This window comes from Cebidichthys violaceus, unplaced genomic scaffold (genome assembly GCF_023349555.1).
Source record: "Cebidichthys violaceus isolate CVI_PGR_0920_01 unplaced genomic scaffold, fCebVio1.0.p SCAF_15, whole genome shotgun sequence".
NCBI lineage: Eukaryota > Metazoa > Chordata > Actinopteri > Perciformes > Stichaeidae > Cebidichthys > Cebidichthys violaceus.
Window position 1 is genome coordinate 11,512,247 of NW_027176318.1, and position 17,078 is coordinate 11,529,324.

The 17,078-nt window shown below is 44.8% G+C and overlaps 2 protein-coding genes and 1 long non-coding RNA gene across 4 annotated transcripts; 2 read left to right on the plus strand and 1 right to left on the minus strand.

Annotated features, from left to right (window-relative positions):
* Window positions 1-58: 58 nt before the first annotated feature.
* LOC137871937 (uncharacterized) lies at window positions 59-1,266 on the minus strand. Its single transcript, XR_011102847.1, has 3 exons — window positions 745-1,266; window positions 630-662; window positions 59-543 (listed from the first exon to the last, which is right to left on the minus strand). It is a non-coding gene; the product is annotated as an uncharacterized lncRNA (long non-coding RNA).
* An 8-nt stretch (window positions 1,267-1,274) lies between these two features.
* LOC137871936 (leukocyte elastase inhibitor-like) lies at window positions 1,275-7,718 on the plus strand. Of its 2 annotated transcripts, XM_068710054.1 has the most exons (10): window positions 1,275-1,476; window positions 1,995-2,176; window positions 3,590-3,700; window positions 4,647-4,787; window positions 5,009-5,126; window positions 5,223-5,365; window positions 5,828-5,905; window positions 6,233-6,322; window positions 6,448-6,628; window positions 6,775-7,718. In XM_068710054.1, the coding sequence occupies exons 2-10, from the start codon at window positions 2,000-2,002 to the stop codon at window positions 6,993-6,995; spliced, it is 1,260 nt and encodes a 419-aa protein (XP_068566155.1). In that variant the 5' UTR covers window positions 1,275-1,476; window positions 1,995-1,999; the 3' UTR covers window positions 6,996-7,718. The 2 variants fall into 2 exon arrangements, with proteins under 2 accessions (XP_068566155.1, XP_068566156.1); XM_068710055.1 differs by lacking the exon at window positions 3,590-3,700 and having other exon boundaries at window positions 1,325-1,476.
* Window positions 7,719-8,256: 538 nt separating this feature from the next.
* On the plus strand, window positions 8,257-11,245 carry pigm (phosphatidylinositol glycan anchor biosynthesis, class M). The gene is made up of 8 exons (XM_068709515.1): window positions 8,257-8,619; window positions 9,031-9,204; window positions 9,334-9,454; window positions 9,575-9,818; window positions 9,925-10,028; window positions 10,286-10,440; window positions 10,821-10,922; window positions 11,024-11,245. Exons 1-8 carry the CDS (start codon window positions 8,449-8,451, stop codon window positions 11,189-11,191), a joined length of 1,239 nt encoding a protein of 412 aa, XP_068565616.1. The 5' UTR covers window positions 8,257-8,448; the 3' UTR covers window positions 11,192-11,245.
* The last annotated feature ends 5,833 nt before the right edge of the window (window positions 11,246-17,078 follow it).

Here is a 17,078-nt window from a genome sequence, read left to right on the forward strand (position 1 = left end):
TTTTGTGCTTGATTGATCCACAAACTGCAAAGAACAGATGTAGGAATGAGTGCTCTTCATTTAGCTCACATGAACACTGGAACTCACTCAGCTGACTGGCAGAGTGTGAGGAACGACAGAATAAATAATATTATAAATGATTGTTAATCCGTCCCTGAGTTCACTTCATGTTACTTGATGAAATGAGCAGTCGTCCATTAGACTAACAGAATAAAGAGGACTCGCCCTCTTATGTCCAACTCTTCCTCAGGTACCAGGAAAGACTTCTCACACCAGCTCTCAAATTCTGGGACATAAATGAGCAATTTATTATTGTGAGCTTTTTAAAGGCAGCAATGATTCCAGCTATGGAAGCTCTGAGCTGTGTCAGGGAAGAAGAACATACAAGATGTTTGGACCAGATAGCAGGCGCGCCCTGCACCGACCCACAAGGCGTTGACGATAGTGGACCTCAGCCTTGATGTCACGCAGCACCTCGTATCTCTGCCGGTAATGGCCCTTCAGCTCCCGAAGCTGCATCAGTGAAGTGGCACCTGGCTCCTCCTCCAGAAACCAAAAACATAAACAATCACCTCTGACCCTCAATACAAAGCCACATAATGCAGAACAGTACTGCTTAGTTTACTAACCTGAAGTGAAATTATGTAACTATGCACCGTTTCCTATAAAATCAAATCTGAAATTAGACTAAATAATATTATTTGGGACCGATTAAGTGAAATTGTACATTTTCACACGGCTCACCTGATGACTTCTCACGGCTCACCGGTGTGCACAGTGGTTAATCACTGGTCTAAGTCATGTGGGGTCGAACACCAGCCTCGGTTGAAAGTCTTGTCTGTTGACTCATCCCTCCTTCCAACCAACAGTGTTCCTTTTGGATATTATGAAGTACGTCACTTGCTATAGTCACTCCCCTTTTTAGAAATGTACTAAACAAAGCCTAATTACATCAAGCCACAAAACCAAACCCTGTTTATTATACAGTAATAACAGTTACTGTATAATAATTGTACAGTAATAACTTTAGGAAAAATGAGATGGCCGAAAGCTACTTTCTCCGTACGGCTTCCGTACAATGAGACGCGAGCATTAAGGCGTATTCAAGGCTGGGACACGTTCTTGAGCCATGACGCATGCGCAGTGTAGCAGAGGCTGCGACGTCGGACGGCACTAGAGATAAAGTACGGTGTCCGTACAGGTGCTCTTTTGTTGCACTCCGCCTGACGATATTATTCAGGTACGCTCGTGCGCCAGCGAAAGAGCCTGTCAACAAAGTGCAGACCAGATTTCACTGCGCATGCGCGTACGATACGACTCGTGACGTCTCCCCTTTTTACTGTCCTTGATGAGAATGCGGAAGCTCATTTAGTTTAGGGCGTGAGCGTGTCAATAATAAGAGTGATGGTTTAACCAGAAGTCTTCTTGTGACGGAGAGGATAGTGAACACTAGAGGAACACAAGAACAGTCTGTCAGTAAGTAGAGAACCACTTTAATTATGCTTTATCCACAGTTTTACTAGCAGAACGTTTACAACGCAGATATATAATATATATATAAATATAATGATCGAGCGTGTGTTGTAGACGTTTGACAGCATGTAGCCTGGCTGACTCGTGATCTGGCGTTAAGAATGAAGTACAGTAACTATATATATATATATATATATATAGTATAAGTTATTCTAAATGTAACATAACTTCTAATCTTTGTGTTATCCACGAGCATAACCACTCCAGCTGTTATTAGTGTAATACTGTGTTGAATTTATATTGTTTTGTAATTATATTGACAACACATCATATATTAAATAGTTTCTTAGATATATGATGTTTTGTAAATATAAGTACAATCTACAGGTGAATTCAAAATCATCTTAAATGAATAATGAAAACAACCTCCATTTACTAATATATCTAGGTAGAGAGACTGAAATCATTTAGAACAATGTTAAAGTGTGTAATGCAATAATGAACGCTAGTCTTCTTTGTAGACACAATGGCGTCATCAACCCCTCTGTCCAAGGCCAACACCACCTTCTCTCTGGCTCTGCTCAACAAGTTCGGAGATGACGACAAGACGGCGAACGTCTTCTTCTCCCCCTTCAGCATCTCTTCAGCGCTGGCTATGGTGATGCTGGGGGCCAGGGCCAACACAGCCACGCAGATGTCAGAGGTACAGCACAGGCACACACACACACACACACACACACACACACACACACACACACACACGCACACCCCGAGCTGCGTCTTCTGAAAACTCCCAGAGAGTCGACCCGGCAACCTCTCTGAGACCATTTCAAGCAACAATGACGACAGTGGGATAGGTTTGGTAGGAGTGAAGGCCAGAGTGCAGGACTGCAGGTGTGTAGGCACCTGTTCAGTTTGGTCAAAGATCTGCTCTGTTCAGGCTTCATGGGGGGGGGGCTCTTTGTTGTGTTACTATGGGAACGTGAAACATAATATTGAAGTAAGGGCAATAAAGATATCGGTACATCTGTACACCTTATCAGTTCCCACTATGTTATGTGCAGCAGACACTGGTCTGGTGTCACACGTTGAGTCGCTGTATGGAAAAAAAAGAACCTTTTTTAATCTTAATTTATGTCTATTCAGTGGTTATGAGACATCAACATAAGTATGCATAGCAACATACTCGTGGAATAATAGACTGGTTTGTACTTTAACACCTTGAGGAGAACTTCTGTGCAGCAGATGAATAAGAAACAACATTTTTCTAAAGGGTTGCTCAAACAAAGACACACCCAGGTCACTGTGGGCTGGTGGGAGGTGAGGATGTGGGAGGGGCACGGCTTCGCCCTAAAGCCACCACATCTCTTCCAGTCGTTTGAAATGACATGAGGATCTTCACTGTGAGGGGTAATAGATGACAGAAGGGTTATTACCAGGCTGCTCGACAGGGTCAGGGACAATGTGGTGTTATAAAAACAGCCTTTTATGAAAGAGTTCACTGTGCAAAGCAAGGAGCTCTGTCCTTTTGTGTCCTTTGTATAAAGACTAGGCTTGTTCCAGGAGGTGGAAGCATTCCGCTAACAGTGTGTGCATGCATGACTTGGTGAGTAAGAGAGTGAGTGGGCGTTTGTGTGTGTGTGTGTGTGTGTGTGTGTGTGTGTGTGTGTGTGTGTGTGTGTGTGTGTGTGTGTGTGTGTGTGTGTGTGTGTGTGCATGCATGAAAGAGAGCAGAAGTGACGGTGACATGTGGCCCCGGTCACTAGCCAGCTGCTCAGCAGACGTTCCAGTCCGTTGAGGGGAATAAGACACGTGTGGGTCAGCAATCACATCATCCAGAACTTTTCATTTATCTTCCTGCCAACCAGTAACGTAATTCAAGCAGCAGCGTAATTCAATCCAATTCTGAAGCGCCCATGCACTGGTACCTGCCATCTATATGCAGCTATGATCATCATCTCCGTGTTTCTTTGTGCTTTGTGAGAGGGGTTTAAAACCGTAATGTACTGCATCCAAATCAACCCGCACATCACTGCTGAGAGGGATTTATAACTTCCTGTCCAAAGACACACAGGGTCTCAGCTAACAGTCCACACAACTGCCCCCCTTACCGCAGGTCCTCTGCTTCACCGAGGCAGAGAAGCCACGGCGTGCGGGAGCAGAGCAGATGCAGATGCAGATGCAGCAGCAGGTCGCGTTCAAACTGCCAGCGCATCTGCTGAAGACGGTAACAAAGCCGACAGCGGAGGAACGATAGACTCCCTGAGGGGTGTTTCACTAACGGTCTGGTGTCGCCCGGTGAGGGGATCCTCGGAGGCAAAGAGCAGCTGGTTCAGGAGAGGATGTGGTGCTTGATTTCATGCCGCTTTGCTTGCTGATCTCCAGTCTGCTGCTAGGGAGGCGCCCGGGTTAAATGCTGTTTACTGAAGATTTAGTGTGTGTGTGTGTGTGTGTGTGTGTCGAAACCACATATTACATAACACACAGGAATGTAGTCCTGGCTTTTCTATTGATGGCTTCTTCCTGGTGTGCTCTTTTAAAATCTCTTGCAGCTCCTGGAAACCAGTGTGTCCTTTTGTACGCATGCCTTATTCTCATGTATAACCTTCTTGGATGTGGTGAACACCAAATGTAATAAACGTCAAGAGGACTGTTTAGGGTCTTACTGATTTGGATACTGAATCCAGCTGAATGAAGAGACTGGACGTGCGTTTTTGAAGGTAACCCTGTAAATAACAACGCGGTGGAGGGATGGCGTGCGTCTTCACGTGGATGTCTCCTGAAAGACTCGTCCACGCTTTTGGCTTCTCTAAAGTCGGTGTTAAAGTGGGCCCTCTTTCTTTTTTCTTCCATGTCAGATTTAAAGTTCTACCCCTGTACGGAAACACATGTATCATACCTATTAAGAGATGAGAAGGTCCAAGCAGTCCCTTTCCTACCAGTAGATCGTTATGGACCAATCTTTCTGTGTTGCAAATATCTCAGGAAGTGTTTCAGGCGAGTGACCGCTGCCCACCATCACTCGCTGTAATGTATGCAGAGCATGGAGGGACACTTGTCAAACTCATCACTTAATAGGCAAGCTAACCCGTCTAACATCCTGTTTTATAACAGACCGGTCCGTCACATGCTCAGTGCATCTCTGTAACACTCGTCTACTCTTTTTTCCACAGTGCCTGAAAACCCAGGACTGCCAGGACGATGTCCACGCTAGCTTTGCCCAGCTGCTGAGCGAGCTCAACAAGGCTGACGCTCCGTATGCCCTCAGTGTTGCCAACAGACTGTACGGGGAGCAGTCCTACCAGTTTGTCGAGGTGTGTGTGTGTGTGTGTGTGTGGTTCAACATGAGTGTAGTTTACATATTAGGCCGCAGTGCATGAGAGCACGCGTAGGAATCTTTAAGCTTTGTAAGAGGGAACCATGAATGAGGGGGTGGACAGACGCAAGGAAAACTGTGGAAACACTTCTCTGGCTTTTTACTACAACGAAGTAAAGTCAATCTGACTCACTGTAAACGTGTCGTTGATGATTGCAGGATTATTTAGGCAAAACCAAGAAGCACTACAGCGCAGAGCTGGAGTCTGTGGACTTTGTGGCGAGCTCAGAGGCGGCCAGGCTCAACATCAACAAGTGGGTGCTGGAGCAGACTCAAGGTGGGCCGCACACGCTAACACACATGGAAACACGCAAACAGACACGCCTCCATTTGTGCGGCATTGCTTCACGTCCGTGTCCGTTTTGCTCACCAGGTAAAATTAAGGACTTGCTGGCCCAGGGTGTGGTGGACGGCCTCACCAGGCTGGTGCTGGTCAATGCCATCTACTTCAAAGGCAACTGGAACAAGCAGTTTGAAGAGAGAGCCACGAAGGATGCTCAGTTTAGACTCAACAAGGTAACACTGCGTTTCCCAACGGCTACATGTCAATCATAGGTTGCTACACTCCAGAAATGATGCTTCCATTTGGTGAAGGGTTGATTAATGGAGCAGAGTGTGAGTCACTAGACACGCCTACGTAGTGGTTCAACATTGACAAATGGTTCACCGGAGTAATTAATGTGATGACGGACTTTCCTCTGAGTAATAATAAGAGACCTCTCGTTGAACTCGTGGACAAAATGCTAAAAGTGCACGAAGTGCTCTTTAACCAGCAGGCGACGGAAACAGTGAAAAAGAACCAGCAATCCTTTCTGCCAAGTTTGTTTCGCCTCTGACCACACCCATCAGTGATGTCACTATGTGCCGACCACACCCTGCAGTACATGTTTACATCACTGCAACCAGGCGACGTGTACAACACTTCTGATGGTGTTAAGTTTTCTCTTCAAGCTTGTGTATTTTTCTGCTTGTTGTCAGAATGACACCAAGTCGGTGAAGATGATGTACCAGAAATCTAAGTTCCCCGTCACCTACATCCCGGAAGCCAGCTGCCAGGTAACAAGTTCGTTGATCAATTGGTACAGTCTGTCGGTCCATCAAACAGTTGCTAACTGACCAGGAAACAGCTGAACTGTGTATAAACTTTGTTAATGAGGTTAAGCGGGATTCAACGAGATTTCCATGTAATGTGAACGATTCAGAGAACGGATGAGGTTCTGATTGTGATCCATTGTAACTGTGAAACTAAATCCCTAACAAGCTTGTTGTTTTTTGTTGTTGCATGTAATCCCATAAACCATCTTGTTAATACATAAATAACCACGTAGTCGTCAGACCAGTAACAGGAAGTTGCTGTAATATTTGAACCCCTCTGTTGCACAGATCCTAGAGATGCCTTACAAAGGAAAGGAGCTCAGCATGCTCATCTTTTTACCCAGCAATATGGAGGACAGTACCACAGGTCTGGAGAAGGTGGGACACACACACACACACACACACACACACACACACACACACACACACACACACACTTGCTCTCATAAAGAAATCCACAAGACACAGACAAACCAATGGTTGATTGTGTGTCCGGCCCCTAGCTGGAGAAGGAGCTGACCTATGAGAACTTTGCGGAGTGGACTCGTCCAGACATGATGAATGAAGTGGAGATCCGGGTGGGGCTGCCTCGGTTCAAGATGGAGGAGCGCTACGACATGAAGAACGTCCTGGTCAGCATGGGCATGTTGGATGCTTTCGACGTGTCGATGTGTGACTTCTCCGGTAGGATGTGTGCCTGGATCATATCAGATATATATTCATAATAATTAAAAAGAACAGACACGCAAAACCTGAAGTGGCTCCCGCCAACGTGCTCCACACTGAGACGTTGTGTTTGTTTAAAACGTCTCCGTTCTCCTCTGTGACAGGCATGGCTCCCGGCAACGACCTGGTGCTGTCGAAGGTGGTCCACAAGGCTTTCGTGGAGGTCAACGAGGAGGGAACGGAGGCGGCTGCTTCCACTGCTGCTGTCATGATGCTGCGCAGCATGCCACAAACCTTCATCGCAGACCACCCCTTCCTCTTCTTCATCCGACACAACGCCTCCTCGAGCATCCTCTTTGCGGGCCGATACTGCTCCCCTCAGTGAGCGCCGTTTAGAGCGGGGGGGGGTGCAATACATCTACTATCGTAACAGTATACAACTTTATGAGCACTACTGGAAGTATGTTGAGAATCACCACCCTGGAGTTCCCTATAGCTAATCACACCCTGAGTAGTCCTTTATCTTCACACCAGAATGACGAGTCGCTGGTGTTGAGTGTGGCTTCTTGTTAGCGTCACCTGTGAGTGTAATACCTAATCTCATCCTTAGATCTGCTTTTCTTTATGTCTGTAATGCATTTATGGCCCTACTTGCTGCACCCTCACACCCTGCCCTAGGTAATCTATACCGTTAAAGTCTCAGTGATCTGATCTTAAGCCTTACACCCTTTGAAAGAATTTGCCTTAATCACAATTTATCTTCTTTTTGCCTCCAGCAAAGACGTTAACTTCACTTTTACACCACGTGAAGATACGAGTGTTGCAAGGTTTGCTGCAGTTCCTCTACAGAACATGCAATTTCAGCATTTTATATGTTCAGTCAACCTAAGAGAATAATGTGATGAAATAAATCCCATTGTCAGATGAAAGACTGAAGGAAAGCGCGGTTATTTGTAATTGTACCATTATGCATATTTTAAATATAGAGTATAAAGAACAAGAGCTTACGTGAATGTTTGAACTGGCATTGAGTCCAGGTTAGATAGATAGATATAAACTGTATTCATCCCCGTTTACATGTGGAATAAAAGTGTGTGGTTTAAAAATATTGTTTGTCAAAAGAAAATCATTTCATTTCATTGTCTTAGATCTGGTTCAGCCGCTTGTGTAACATCGATCACCTGCAGTTTGAGCATCGTGATTTGTATGTTCATACTACACCGGTTGTCTATCTTACTGTTAATGTTTAACAGTAGTAATGCGTTTGGTCAATTATATATGAGACTAAGTATACTACAGGAACTACTGTGTCCTATTCCCTGAGATCAAAAGACGAACACAAAACCACAAACTGTTTTGAACCCTCAAGACTCTGTTACACTAGTCAATCATGGAGGTCTAATGATGTTTTGAAAAGTTTTGTATGCTGCGTGACGGAGCAGTGGGACATGTAATGGTGTGTTAAACACAACACAGGGAGACGAAGGACGTGTCGTTCTCAGTACACAAAGGAACGACATACTGTATGTCAGTGAACGCATCTTACTCCAGCCCAGTAGGTGGCGCTGATGCATCGGTGTGTTTGTGCCGCGAGTAGAAGGCGAGGAAGAAACAGCTAGGAACGGCACTTCCGGTTTACTTCCTGGTTGTCATGTTTGAAGTCCGATTATTCCCAAAAACGAATCGCTTCTTAACAATACACGACGACTGTATTACCTGAAGTCGGAGGGGTTAACGAGATGACTGATGGCTGACATATTCCGGCTGAAAGACGACAAAACTAGCTTAAATTAGCTTCCGGAGCTGCCTGCTGAACTGGTTTCCCTGCGTGCTTGCTGATGGAGAGGCTAATAACTAAGCTCACGGGGAAGCGTGTCCTCTTCACGGCTTCCTTCGCTGTACGACTGGCCCTGGTCGCGTATGGAGACTACCAGGACAGGACCATGGTGGTGAAGTACACCGACATTGACTACCATGTGTTCACAGATGCTGCAAGATTCATCACTGAGGTAACAGCAGTCACGTAGTCAGATACAGCTGTTTGGTCCCAGATTATGTCTACTAGTACCATTTAAAAATACTACTACTAAATGACGTCAATGCTCATTGTTTGATATGCTATCATTAACTTGTTCTCTGATGTTACCTTTCAAAACTTCAAACAAAATGTCAGAACATGAAAACGACATATTTCATAGTGAAATATTACCTTTTTATGTATCTATCAACCTAAGCTACTAGTTGTTAACGTGTCAGATCAAACTCCCCGACATTATATGACACAGTTGACATTAAAGTAGAGCTTATTGCATGTTAATGCCTCAATGACAATGATCCAATAACATGGAGTGGTGCCATTGTGCACGATGAGTACTTTTGATGCTTTCGGTACACTGTGCTGCTCATACTCCTGTGCACAGGGTCAGTCCCCGTACAACAGATCAACCTACCGCTACACCCCTCTCCTAGCCTGGCTGCTCACCCCGAACATCTGCCTCAGCCTGGTGTTTGGCAAGATCCTCTTCATTGTGTGCGACGTACTGTCAGGACTGCTCATCTACAGAATCCTCCGTCTGAGAGGTCTGAGCTCTGAGGTATGTTTTTAAAAATCAATCCTGTATGAGAATGGTTTATTTATAACAGCTGACCATCGCTGCACATACCTCATTCGTTGTGTCCTGTAAAACCTTCCTGTAAAACTCAGATTAAGGATTTATGTTCAGACTTCGCGCCGTGTTTGTTCTCTGTGGCTACTCAACCCACTGCCCATTGGAGTGTCCAGCCGAGGGAATGCTGAGTCAATACTGGCGGCTCTGGTGCTGGGGACGATACTCTGTATGGAAGGTGAGGGTGTGGATGTTGTCTGTAGAGCTTCAGAGTTTCAAAAAGACATTTTAAGCTCTTTAAAATAATGTTTTGTAATGTAGATACTCTAATACTTCTGACCTTGTTTTTTCCTTCTAGCCCGGCATCTGACGTGGGCAGCCGTGCTCTATGGTCTGTCAGTCCATATGAAGATCTACCCCGTTACATACGCTCTGCCCATCGCTCTGTCGCTGCGCACACCAGAGACCAGATCAGAGGAGGACCGAACGGGGTGGAGGAGGTTCATTCGGTTTACGGGAAGCTTCCTCAACCGGGAGCTGCTCCTCTTTGCAAGTGTGGCCGGAGGAGTTTTCTGTCTGCTTACAGCCCTCTTCTACTACATGTGAGAAGCTACTCATTAAAACGTCTAAGTATTTCTATGACTCATTAGCCTCTCTACAGCCTCCCTTATCTGAAGAAATACACGTAATCCTTTCCTGAACACTCAGGTATGGATGGGAGTTCCTTCATGAGACCTACTTGTACCATCTGACCAGAAGGGACATCAGACACAACTTCTCTCCATACTTCTATATGCTCTACCTCACCACAGGTATTCACCGCTCCATCCCTTAATTGCTTCTTAGCGTGACACCTCGCTGCAGACGGAACAGAGACCAGCATCAAGTTTGAGCTCGTGTGCAGAAGGTGTATGCTCAGCAGCAATGAAGAGCTTGTTTATTTAATCCGTTTTAAAGTTGGAGCTGTTTTTATTAGGTGTTTTCCTTGCATCCGTGTTTAATTGGGAATGTACGCTTGCAGGAGATGATGCAGCTTTCTAAGCCTGGTCTAACTCTGTCGTTGGTGCAGACAGCAGGTGGAGCCAGTGGCTCGGCCTGGCAGCGTTCCTGCCTCAGCTCATCCTGCTTTCGGTGGCGTCGTGGGCCTTCCACTCTGACCTGGCCTTCTGCTGCTTCCTGCACACCGCTATCTTTGTCTCCTTCAACAAAGTCTGCACTTCACAGGTACTTCAAACACTCTCTTCTGTAGTCCAAAAGCATTTTCAGGATTGAGATGAGTGTAAAAAGAAAATGAGGATGCTTGTTTGGGGGAATAGGATCCAGTTAAGAAGAGATGCTGTCTTTTTGTTGTTTGTAGTTTAGTGTCATGGCACTGGACCACCTGACAACATCACAACAGATATGCAATAATATGATAAATCAAAGCGTTAAAGTGAATGAACTCACAGGACACACACGTAGACATGATGTCTGAGGTCAAACCGTAAGAACAAAGAGAGGAAGGCAGCGCATATAGACTGGGGGGGCGGGTCCTTTCCAGTCAGGAGCGTTTGTTTTGCTCTACCTGCCTCAGGTGTGGCCATATGTTTGTCATCCTTTCACAGTACTTCCTGTGGTACCTGTGTCTCCTCCCGCTGGTCATCCCTCACCTGAGTCTGTCACTCAGACGGGGAGTGGGACTGCTCCTCCTCTGGTTTGCCGGACAGGTAATTAACTTTATTGTATTTTGGGTTTGCAGTGCTTCGAACAAAGTAGCTGAAGTTGACTTTGGTATGAAGAAGCTATTCTATTTCCTCTCCACCATCAGGGCGTCTGGTTGGGCCCGGCCTACTTCCTGGAGTTTGAAGGCTACAACACCTTCGTGTTCATGTGGCTGGCTGGATTACTCTTCTTGATCATCAACTCGTTCGTCTTGATCCAGATCGTAGTCCACTACAAACCGGCTCAAACGCCACAGAGACTGAAGGCTGAGTGACATTCCAGTCATTTTAACTGAAGATGATCAGAAATAAAGTGTATATTTTGTTAACTCTCAGTCTCCCGGGTATTTAACTACTTCCTGTAACCTAAATCATTTGAGGACAGACCGGATGCATACAGTGCTATTTTCTGAGTGACTGAATCCTCTGGTTAATTCAGTCATTCCGAGGTGAAACCATTCGTTACATGCTCGTCACCGTAGGCCACTTAAACCCTCAATGACTCACAGGGCAGAAAACTGCTGCTTTCTCTCGTCTGTTCTTCCACCTGTGGTCGCATGACAAAGCAGATGTTTTACATTTGCTGTCGAGCTCAAAAAAAAAATGTTTTTGAAAGCAAAGGGGTTTTTTTTGCAACCAAAAATTATAGTTTCATAAGCAAAACTAACAAATAATGTATTCTCAGTTTATATATTTTCACTTACAAAGTTGATTTTTGATTGCAGTGCGAGAAATTTAGTTTGCGTAATAAAGACACAAATCTACCTTCATACTTCCATCTTCCCGTGTAAACGTCCCACATGGCTTCAGAGTTCATGCCATGTGATGGGATTTAAAAAGACTTGACTCTTCCTCAGCTGCAGTGTGCAGTCGTGACCAGCAGGTGGAAGCATTCTCCAGCATAAGAGGCAGCTCAAACGTCTATCCTCTGGTAACCCTCGCAGATTAATCAGGCAACTGGAGCATGAACAAAACCCAAAACAGACAGTGCTGGCAGTGGCTCCATAATCTCACTGTACTCTAATCTCGCCCGGGAATTATTAGAGCATCCGCTGGTCTTGTAGGTTCTCATCATGTTTGCTGGCCTCGCCCCGTGGGATTGAATGTGGGAGTGCACAATGATGATAAAGTCTGTATTCATGGACGCATGTGAGACACGTCGCATGTGAGACACGTCAAAGCAAAGCAACTAAATCAACCCTCTGGGTTGATTTAGTTGCTTTGCTTTGACATTCCTGTGAAGCACTTTGTGTGTTTGTGTGTGAAGAAACGTCCGTGTGTGTTGTGTTGTGTGCGTGCGTTTGTGTCTGACTCACGGTCAGCTGCGGCCTGCATATCTACTTCATGAATCACCGGGTTGCACTCGGTAACCTTTCAACTGGCTAGTCGCCCCCTGGGCACATAAACCATTTCATTTTAACACTGCATCCCACCGAATAATGTCACATGCAGCCGTTTATTTTTCAATCCGCAGGACTAGAAACATGAATGTTGTTTCTTCTTTCTAGAGCAGTCATGCCCAACCAGGGATGCTTGTACCTCTGCAGCTCCCTGGAGACAAAGCCAAAATTACAAACCTATTACAGTAAAACGTTACGTCCGTGTGATTGAGGCTGCCTGAAGTAGTCAGCGAGCTAAGCAGTACAGAAACAGTTAGTGAAACACTGGTAATGATTAGAATGAATAACTAAATGTCGTGAACAAACAGTTCACATAGTTAGGTAAATGTACTGTAAAGTGGAGATGTGGTTGATGCTTGGCTCCACAGAATAGATACATGATCGTAATAGTTAAAAGTTATGAGTATGTTTGAAATAGACATCTAAAAGTAGGATAAACAGTTGAAATAGTTAGTGGTAGGATAAACAGTTGAAATAGTTAGTGGTAGGATAAACAGTTGAAATAGTTAGTGGTAGGATAGATACATCGTTTAAATTGTTCAGTAAAAGTCAGATAACCTGTTTAAATATTCAGCCAAAAGTTACGCTAGGAACAAACAGTTGCACTAGTTAGCTAAAAGTGTTGGAAATGGTGGAAAACCCCCCAAATATGTCCGAAATGGCTTATTCATGAAGTTATGAGTCGTCAGAATAAACAGCCTAGCTAACAGTAATGGCTGAATGGTTGAAACGTCCGGCTTTCGTTTGGTAAACGGATTCAGTCGTGTTAAATAACATCCGGTTTAAATGAATACATTTGGAACAAGGTGGTTTGAAGCGGTGCTGGAGTTCATCTGACGGGGCTGATGGTGTAGAGCGGACAAAGAGAGGTGGACTCTACTGCGTCAGAGGCTGTGAGCTGAAGAAAGGAAGCAATACGGCAAGGTGCTGTTTATTGTTCATTAGCTAATTGAAGCAAGAAGTGGCGAGGTTGTGGGGGTTCTGGGCGGGGGATTGCGTGACTGTCTCCCATATGCTTAGTAGGGTGTGTGTATATGTGCATGATAATGTGCATGCATAAGTGTACATGCGTGTCTGTGATATACCCTGAAGGATTCTCCTCGTTGTCACTGGGGGATAAGGGGAGAGGAGATGTGGACATTGTTGTGTCTATGTATGCATTGGTGCATCTGCCTATATGAGTGTGTATTAGTGTGTGTGTGTGTGTGTGTGTGTGTGAGAGTGGGTGTGACCAATTAGGGCAAATGGTGTGTGGAGCAGCAAAGAGTGGGGTATGAACGGTCACGCAACCCTGCATGGTATAGGATTATAGGTCTTGGTCTGCCCCCCCCCCCCTCACAGATACAGCTGTCAACAAGCATCAAACACTTTGCTTACCCCACAGTTGCCCAAAGCAGTCTCTCCTCTCTCCTGATTGGCTGTGCTATCTGCATTGTCTTCACCCCTCTTCTCAGGCGAACTTCTGTTTTCTCACCTTTAGGTTTTGTCTCTCCACCTCTCACTCTCCCCGTCTCGGGTCTCCTCGTCATTCTCACGCCTTCCCGTCCGTACAGAACAAGTGTCGTATGGCGTGATGGTGTGTTGCGTGCATGCTGATGAATATTAAACATTTAAAGTCAGCCTCATCTCCCCCCCCCCCCCCCCCCTCTTGTTGTCACATCATCAGTCTCACTGCAGTGAGACAGAAGCAAAGTCTTCCTCTGGGGGAAAGCGAGAGCGAGATACTACACACAGTGTCGTGCGAGTTAGTCGTTACTCACTTGTGAAGAAAACTGTGTGTATGAAAGAGGAGCACAATATGTAATTCATGTTATAGAGCTTCCTCCCCGTTCGGCTCAGTGTAACGTTACACTCAGTGAGGTGTATTCCACTGTAGCATTGAGTATTCAGCGTCCACAAAACATAAAAAGTACGCATTTAGTTCTTCCTGCAGAAAACATTTCCTTGTACAAAAACTTATTTTTTTCTGTTAAACTCTACAACGCTGTCTGTGGGACATTACTGTATGAACCACAAACACTGATGTTTAGCCTTTACTACCCTCCTGTAGTGTGTTTTCCCACACCGTGCCAACTGCCAAGTAATGAAAGTAATTAATGTTCAGGCAGTTACACGTAACCTGTCACAACCAGCCCTGAACGCACACACTAAACTCTGCTCGCTGAGGGAAACCCAGAACATCTCACTGTTAACATTAAATGCATGTTTAGTTCCTGTTCAAGTGAACGCCCAAAAAAGTGAACACAGCGTTCAGTCTCAGGACAGCACCTGCAGGAGGAAGTGTGATCTTAATTGGATTGAGCATGTTCTAAGCCAAGAGGAAGAGAACAGTTCTTCTGTACTGTCCGGGTCTACATGGGTGAACACAACATCAACGCTGACACGCATACGGCCGTTGTGTAACGTGTTGCATCGTGAATCAACAACATCCTGGTAACCAGAGGAATTAACCATGTTAGGTGTACACTTACTGGAAGGGAAGTGTAGTTTTAAATGGAGAAACACTAGCTTCAATAGCAATTATCTTCCAACACACTGACGCATACATTAGGCTAACGTGGACATCCATTATTAATATCGTGCACATGAGTGACTGCTGTGGTTTTTGATGCAGGGTCATTTGAAATTTTAGCAATTGCATCAACTCCATTGTTGTAAATCTATCAGAGGCTATTTATCTATCTTCTAATATCTTTAATCACAACTAATACATATCAGTACAGGCATCTGTTCTCAGGTTCTTTCTGTTGCTTCCCTTTAAATAAGGTGAAAAATAACAAAATAAATGGAGTCAAATATTCTTAAAAATTACTAGTCTGTTGCAAACAAACGTCGCTTTCTGGTTCTTACTCTTTATACAAGCATGCACTCACACTCACACACTCACACACACACACACACACACACACACACACACACACACACACACACACACACACACACACACACACACACACACACACTCACTCACTCACTCACTCACTCACAATCGTCCCCACACTAACTGATCCTTGTGTGTCCTGAGAGTCCCTTTAAACTACACTCTTCACTGTGAAACAAACACGAGCTACTGGGAGGGATTAGAGAGAGGAACAGCAGCAGCTGTGGGACCAGACTCTTGTTCTTTCACATCGGACAGCTGCAGGTGATGGCTGGACAGAGTACAATTATACAAAATCTGAATTAGGCAAGTGTTAGGTTAAGTGTTTAACAAGACTTTGAGTCACTGGCCCAGTGGTACTGAGTTCTGATGTCTCTGCAGAGGTGGCTCCAGAGAGTCCTGGTTCCGTCCCTGGTTCAGTCCTAGCTTGCATGTCACACTCCTTCCTCTTTAAGTCATCTTAAAAGAAAACAAACAAAAATCCAATGAAAAAGATTCTCACTTCCAATCAGGCCTATGACACGTGCACGTCATGTGTTTCTGTGGCTCTACCTAACAAATAACATCTTTAAATTTCTCTTGGTGTAAATATATAATATATTGACCTAACAGCTTGAATTGTGGTCATTTAAAGAGCAATTATTGAGTGTGTGATTGTGTTTCCTGGTGTTACAGTTGCATTAAAGCAAAATAGAAAGATTCACAGCGTCGTATAAGCTGAGGCTTTGGATGTGGCCGCCGTGCCGAATAGTGCTGCACAAGAGAACACTCCTCCTGTTTCTCATATTAATGCATACGTTTCCATGTTCCAGTGTTGTAATTATAGGTCGCCCACCATTTGCTTTATATTTTGTGCTCTACTATCTGCAACCGCATCACCCGAGAAGTTTCCTTTGACCCACTTTACATCTAATAGAAGCAAGTCAGATGTCACTGACTTTAGGAAAGGAAAGTATTATTTGTTGATGAGTGATGTTTTGTGGGGCTTTTAGAGCCAATATAATCCACAGTATTTAATGCACGTAATGATGAATGATCGGATCCTCTCTTTGATATGAAAGATGAGCTGCTCCTCTGTCCAGAGCGAGGAGCACTGGGTAAAGTAGACAGTGAATGTTCCAAGTGAACACAATGAACTACCTACAGGATAGAATTCCCTGGACCAGGACTTAACCACGGCTCTCAGGCCACGTCTCTGCCTCCTCTCGCTCCGCTCTCGCCCTACACCTCTCCGTGGATGCCAACATTCCCCTGGCTGTAGCGCTCGTCCTAGACAGCGGTGAGAGACCGGTGTTGAGTTCCTCAGATCGTGTGAAGGAGCTGTCATGCCAACTTTACAGCACATTAATCATACAGCCAATGTGGCTAGAGATACTCAGTATCCTGTTCTGCTGAGTATTCATTATTAATAGAGACACAAATCTGAAGGATGAGACCACATTTGGTGTGCGTGAAAAATTCAAAAGCTGCTAAAGAGACACGGCTGTTCACTGAACCGTAGAATTTGGCAATTTTTTTAATTCTGGAGAGCGTTAATGAGAGCAGGAAACCATAATGTTATTTCACATTACATGATTTGAGCTCCATGCTTTTCATTTGGCATTGTGAAGGAAATATCATGTATATTTGTACTATGAAGACATTGTACCATCTTCTGCAGAGGACCGTTTCGTTCACTCATCTATTGTAAATCCTAAAAGATTAGTGAGCTTGTCATTCACAGCTGTGTAATATTCACACAGGCCGTTCTCAGCAAGAGAAGCACAGGTGTCACTAACGATGAGAGTGAGGCGGCACACAGCACAAACCTGAACTCACAGCCGTCATTCATTATATTTACACCAAGTCAAAATGTCTTCTGTGAAAAAGGTCTAAGTGACT

Excerpts from the sequence above, each read along its gene's own strand:
- LOC137871936 (XM_068710054.1), top strand. The coding sequence starts at position 2,000 with ATGGCGTCATCAACCCCTCTGTCCAAGGCCAACACCACCTTCTCTCTG. Across the intron at positions 4,788-5,008 it reads AGTCCTACCAGTTTGTCGAG|GATTATTTAGGCAAAACCAA; the intron begins GTGTGTGTGTGT and ends TGATGATTGCAG. Across the intron at positions 5,366-5,827 it reads CTCAGTTTAGACTCAACAAG|AATGACACCAAGTCGGTGAA; the intron begins GTAACACTGCGT and ends GCTTGTTGTCAG.
- pigm (XM_068709515.1), top strand. The coding sequence starts at position 8,449 with ATGGAGAGGCTAATAACTAAGCTCACGGGGAAGCGTGTCCTCTTCACG. Across the intron at positions 10,029-10,285 it reads TATGCTCTACCTCACCACAG|ACAGCAGGTGGAGCCAGTGG; the intron begins GTATTCACCGCT and ends TCGTTGGTGCAG. Across the intron at positions 10,923-11,023 it reads TCCTCTGGTTTGCCGGACAG|GGCGTCTGGTTGGGCCCGGC; the intron begins GTAATTAACTTT and ends CTCCACCATCAG.